This window comes from Suncus etruscus, chromosome 7 (assembly GCF_024139225.1).
Source record: "Suncus etruscus isolate mSunEtr1 chromosome 7, mSunEtr1.pri.cur, whole genome shotgun sequence".
Taxonomy (NCBI): Eukaryota; Metazoa; Chordata; class Mammalia; order Eulipotyphla; family Soricidae; genus Suncus; species Suncus etruscus.
In genome coordinates, this window is record NC_064854.1 from 70,179,573 (window position 1) to 70,185,179 (window position 5,607).

The 5,607-nt window shown below is 41.6% G+C and overlaps 1 protein-coding gene across 1 annotated transcript; it reads right to left on the reverse strand.

The window, feature by feature from the left end:
- Positions 1 to 323: 323 nt before the first annotated feature.
- Positions 324 to 4,354, reverse strand: SDHAF4 (succinate dehydrogenase complex assembly factor 4). Its single transcript, XM_049777000.1, has 3 exons — positions 4,235 to 4,354; positions 2,345 to 2,494; positions 324 to 536 (listed from the first exon to the last, which is right to left on the reverse strand). Exons 1-3 carry the CDS (start codon positions 4,293 to 4,295, stop codon positions 427 to 429), a joined length of 321 nt encoding a protein of 106 aa, XP_049632957.1. The 5' UTR covers positions 4,296 to 4,354; the 3' UTR covers positions 324 to 426.
- Positions 4,355 to 5,607: the final 1,253 nt, after the last annotated feature.

Below are 5,607 nucleotides of genomic sequence, written 5' to 3' on the forward strand. Positions count from 1 at the left end.
CAGGCTTGGGGGACCATATGGGCTGCTGGGATTCGAAACACCGTCCTTCTGCATGCAAGGCAAACGCCTTACCTCAATGCTATCTCTCCATCCCCTAAAAGTATTGTTTTATTTACATCTTCATTTCATAAACAACTGATTAAACTAAATCATAATTAAATTTGCCTCTAACCATTGCTCACATATCTCAATATATTTAATTAAAATTGTTGTATGAAAATAAAATATTTTCCTAATTTAATGCACATATTTTCTTCCAAAGTCACTAGAGGTCTTTAAACACAATAGAAACTAGAAGAGTCAAGTGCTAACAAAAAAGAGAATAATTAGAAATAATTTAATGTACATTTTGATGTAGATGCAGATGTACATACAATATAGATATACATATTTTGCAAAAGATAGTGAGGTTAAAGAATATATAGCTTAAAAATCAATACAGCGTCCTTTTCGTTCCCAGTCCCCATATCGGGTTGGTTCCGGGCCCCTTGGTCCACCTTTTTCTTTGGTAACAGGATTAATATCATCTGGAAATTCTAAAGAAAGACAGAAGATGTAATCAAAGCAGTCAACAGAAATGAAAAAAAATTCTGAATATTTCTGAACTTTTAATACACAATATTTTTTAAATATATTTTTTATTTAAACACCTTGATTACATGCATGATTGTGTTGTTTAGGTTTCAGACATGTAAAGACCACCACCATCACCAGTGCAACATTCCCATCACCAATGTCCCAAGTCTCCCTGCTCCCCACCCAACCCCCGCCTGTACTCTAGACAGGCTTTCTATTTCCTTCATACATTCTCATTATTAGGATAATTCGAAATGTAGGTTTTTCTCTAACTAAACTCATCCCTGTTTGTGGTGAGCTTCATGAGGTGAGCTGTAACTTCCAGCCCTTCTCTCTTTTGTGTCTGAAAATTGTTATTGCAAGAATGTCTTTCATTTTTCCTAAAACCCGTAGATGAATGAGACCATTCTGCATTTTTCTCTCTCTCTCTCTGACTTATTTCACTCAGTATAATAGATTCCATGTACATCCATGTATAGGAAAATTTCATGACTTTATCTCTCCTGACAGCTGCATAATATTCCATTGTGTATATGTACCACAGTTTTTTTAGCCATTTGTCTATTGAAGGGTATCTTGGTTGTTTCCAGAGTCTTGCTATGGTAAATAGTGCTGCAATGAATATAGGTGTAAGGAAGGGATTTTTTGTATTGTATTTTTGTGTTTCTAGGGTATATTCCTAGGAGTGGTATAGCTGGATCGTATGGGAGCTTGATTTCCAGTTTTTGGAGGAATCTCCATATCGCTTTCCATAAAGGGTGAACTAGACGGCATTCCCACCAGCAGTGGATAGAAGTTCCTTTCTCTCCACATCTCGCCAATACTGCTTGTTCTCATTCTTTGTGATGTGTGCCAATCTCTGTGGTGTGAGGTGGTACCTTATAGTTGTTTTGATTTGCATCTCCCTGATGATTAGTGATGTGGAACATTTTTTCAATATACATGATATTTTTTATTTTATCTTGTTTATTACCCTATTTATCTCAACAAAATAAATCTTTGAACTCTCCCTTCTTTTTTCCAATCACTTCATCAGAGAATGACCATCTTTATTTGTGATCCAACCCTCTGGCAGCTGATTCAAGGCTGACAAGTGAGTTGTCTTATTAAGAATTTGGCAGTAAGACTAAGAAATTTTAGTGTAAATCTAGCTGCTTTCTGAGAATGAGTAGCTGCTAAGAATAGATTCTTTTTTTTTTTTTTTTTTTTGGGCCACACCTGGCTGTCTGCTCAGAAATAGCTCCTGGCAGGCATGGGGGACCATATGGGACACAGGGATTCGAAGCAACCACCTTTGGTCCTGGATCGGCTGCTTGCAAGGCAAACGCCACTGTGCTATCTCTCCGGGCCTGAATAGATTCTTTTTGATCAATAAAGGGAATCAATGAAGAGATGTGACAAGAGGGGAGGCTGAGTGTCATCATTTACATACAGTGTTTAGTTCCCAGGGTCAAGTCTTTTCCCAAGGTCCAATAGTGCCACTTCCCTGGGCCCCCCAAACCAACTTATCCTACCGTCTGCTTGAATTTGTTCCAGTATGTTTCTGTTACTTACATCAGAATAGGTCTCAGTTCATGTGTTACGGAAAAAATATACATGAACCCGTACATTTTGAGAGTGAGTATGGTAATTCTATTCATTGCTGAAGTATACTTTCTTAGTAATAAATGCTTACAGGTAGTACTATTTTTGCTTTTTTTCCCCTCAATAACAACAATGCCTTAACTGACACCTCAAAAAATTAAGAGAGAATCTTTATTATACTCACTTTTCAATGGTTCTTTCTCTAAATTGGAATCTTCTGGTGCATCAAAACGACCTTCTGGTAACTTTGACTTCTTAAGAGATTGTTTGATGAGTTCAGACTTTCCTTCTTGAGAGCTCATTTTCCTCAAAACATGGCAAAAAAGGGGTGATCCTAGGAGGTGGGAGTAGTGAAAAATAGAATGCATATTTATCTTACTCTAAAATGTTAATTTTGTTTTCAGTTTACACATTTACATTTATCAAAGTTGAAAAGTTACAAAAGACTACAATAAAAATCCTTCCCTCTGGTTCTGTCTTCCAAACAATTCCTTTCTTGGAAGCAACAATCAGTATTGGCAGTTTGAAAAGACTTCTAAAATAACATAGTTAACTATTAGCAAAAATATAAGAATTTACTATCAATTAATGTCTAAACTTGCAGGGGTCTCAAACTCGCGGTCTGCGGGCTGTTTGCGGCCCTCCATACAACTTTTTGTGGCCCTGCCCTAGAAGAATCGTTTTTTGTTTTGTTTTGTTTTAGTTGTTTGGGTCACACCCCCCAATGTTCAAGGCTTACTACTGACTTTGCACTCAAGGATCACCCTGACTTTGCCTCCTGTGGCCCCCAGGTAAATTGAGTTTGAGGCCCCTAAAAGCAATGTCAAAAGTACTAAAAATCAGATGACTAAGATTAACTATGACAATGTTTTTCAAATACAAATTATTACTTAAATTTCTAGAAGTTATAAGGTACTATACTTAATATTCTATTCAGATCTTAGGGACCCTAATGTATAAGTAAAATAACCTTTACTCTAGATTACAAAGAGAATGCTAAATTTTCAACACTATGAACGTTATCCAAACCCTGCTGAGATAATGTTCAATGTGGGCAAAATCATTATGAATGACCTCAAATTTTGGGCAACAAAAACCCAATTCTTTTTTGGGGAGGGGCGGGGTCACACCCGGCAGCGCTCAGGGGTTACTTCTGGCTCTATGCTCAGAAATAGCTTCTGGAAGGCTCTGGGGACCTATGGGATGTCGGGATTTGAACCACTGTCCTTCGACACGCAAAGCAAATGCCCTACCTCTCCAGCCCCAAACCTAATTCTTAAGGTTTGTTATTTTTACTTCTAAGTTTCTAACAGATAGAAAAGGATGGTATACGCAACAAAAAAATTGTTTTTTAAAGTTAATTCTTTGGGGTTTAGATAATGTGGGACTTTAACTTGTATTTATTTCTAGAGTCCAAATCATTCCAATATATATATTTTTTACAATTAAACAAGTAATACGTTTGTGTGTGGATGAAAATGATTAGGGAAAGATATACAACGCAGAAATATGGGACCAATGACTGAAGAGGGCGGCAATGATGTTTTCAACTTACAAACTTTCCACAAGATATCTTAAAACAACGTTCAATTGCAGGTAGACTGTACTACTGAGAGCTGTCCAACGAAAATGCACTGAAATATGGGTTTATGCCGAGAGCATCTATACGCTGTATGAACGATTTCGGCCTTATCTAACTTTTACTATACTTTAGCCCCTTGGCCCAGGTTTGCTCGTTTTTGTGGTGTGGTTGTTGTTAGTTTACAATGCAAACTGCCAAATCCTTTTTAAGACAACACGAACGACTGACTTTCTGTTCCCCCTCCAGAGCCAAGAGCAGTGAACCTGCACCCCCTCCTGGGGCAGCCTCGCGCGAGCAGAGCCGAGCTCCCAGGCCCCGCCCCTGACCTTCCGAACGAGCGGGACGCCGCGGACAGATCTACGGTCAGACTCGGTCCACGCGGGCATCCAGCGACATCAGGGGCACGGGCAGCTCCGGAGGCTTTTCTCGCCGCGGTCGGGTCTGGACAGTCCCGCTCGCAACTGTAGCCGCCAGGCTGGGCCCCAGCCTTACTTGCCGCTCTCCACGCTGTGTCCGGATCGCGGCCGAGCAGTCGGGCGAGTCGCGGCAACATCACGGCACAGACACCTGCAGACCCGCAGGCAGGCAGGCAGGCAGGCAGTCTCGGAGGCCGGCGGCCGTCTGGGCAGTTCTTCGCGAGAGGTGGAGCCCTGCGGACTCGAGGCCTACGGGAGACCGGGTGGGCGGGGTCTGCGTGAGGCCGGACAGGCGTGGTCTGCGGAAGTAGGACAGGACAGGCGGGGCCTGCGAAGGATGGGGCGGGGCCTACGTGAGATCCCTGGGACAAGTTCCTGCATGGGCCACGTAGAAGCAGAGTACTAGGTTTGGGCGATTAATTTGGACCTTAAAAAAAGTCCAAGAACTAGCTTGGCTGCACCTGGCATTTTAGGAGGAAGGGAAGAGAGCAGATCGAAGTCTCCCTACCTTGGAGTCCCCGTTGATTAAAATCCCCAATCATGCCTGAAACTGCAGTAGGAAAACAACGGGTATTTTCCTATCTCCATTTGAAGCCAAAACTCTCTCAAACGATCCCATTTTATAGTTTATAAAGACTGGTCTTTTACTCTTTTGCTAGTATGATATTTTTCTCTAGTTTTAAAATCGTTTTCCCCCACCAACTAACTCCTAACTCGTTAGAATTGACTCATTAGCCAGATGATCTTAAAGATGATCATTTGTTTTGTATTTGGGCCACACTTGCTGTGCTCACTGTGCTCAGGATTTACTCCTATCTCTGCTTATGGATCACTCCTGGTGGGGCCAGGGCACCGAATGCGGTGCCAGGATGGAACTGGGACAGCCTCACCTCTCCAGGCCTCCTCCTACCACCCCTCCAAATACCTGCCCAAGATACTTATGCGTGAAGTGCAATAGCTGGTTTCCTCATCCATTCCAGGCTGCACAGTAAGGCAACTGTAAGAGCTCCAGTGGTATTCAGAGCATATGTAGCGTGATCAGCAGATTTTAACCTGCAAGTTTCACAGAATCAATGGAGGTTCAAAACCTTTAACTTTTTTTAAGTTATATTTTAGGTAAGATGGCTACCATGTTTTCCGGCATATAAGAGGACCCCCTAATTTTACAGTTAAAATATAGGTTTAGGCCTATATTCACTGTACAAGACAGAAAATTCCTGTGCTACAACTGTATTACAGGGAGCCAATCACAACAAGCAAAGGTTCAAAGGTTATACTGTAATAGACTTTCTCTCTGACTCTGGCCAATCTGAGCATGCTTTTTACAGTGTAGATTCGGGTCCAGAACATTGTCTAATTTGCATGCATAAAAAGCCTGCTTGGATTGGCTGAGTTGGAGAGGCGGTCTGAGCAGCCTTGCAGTGATTGGTGCAGGATCGAGTTGGAAAA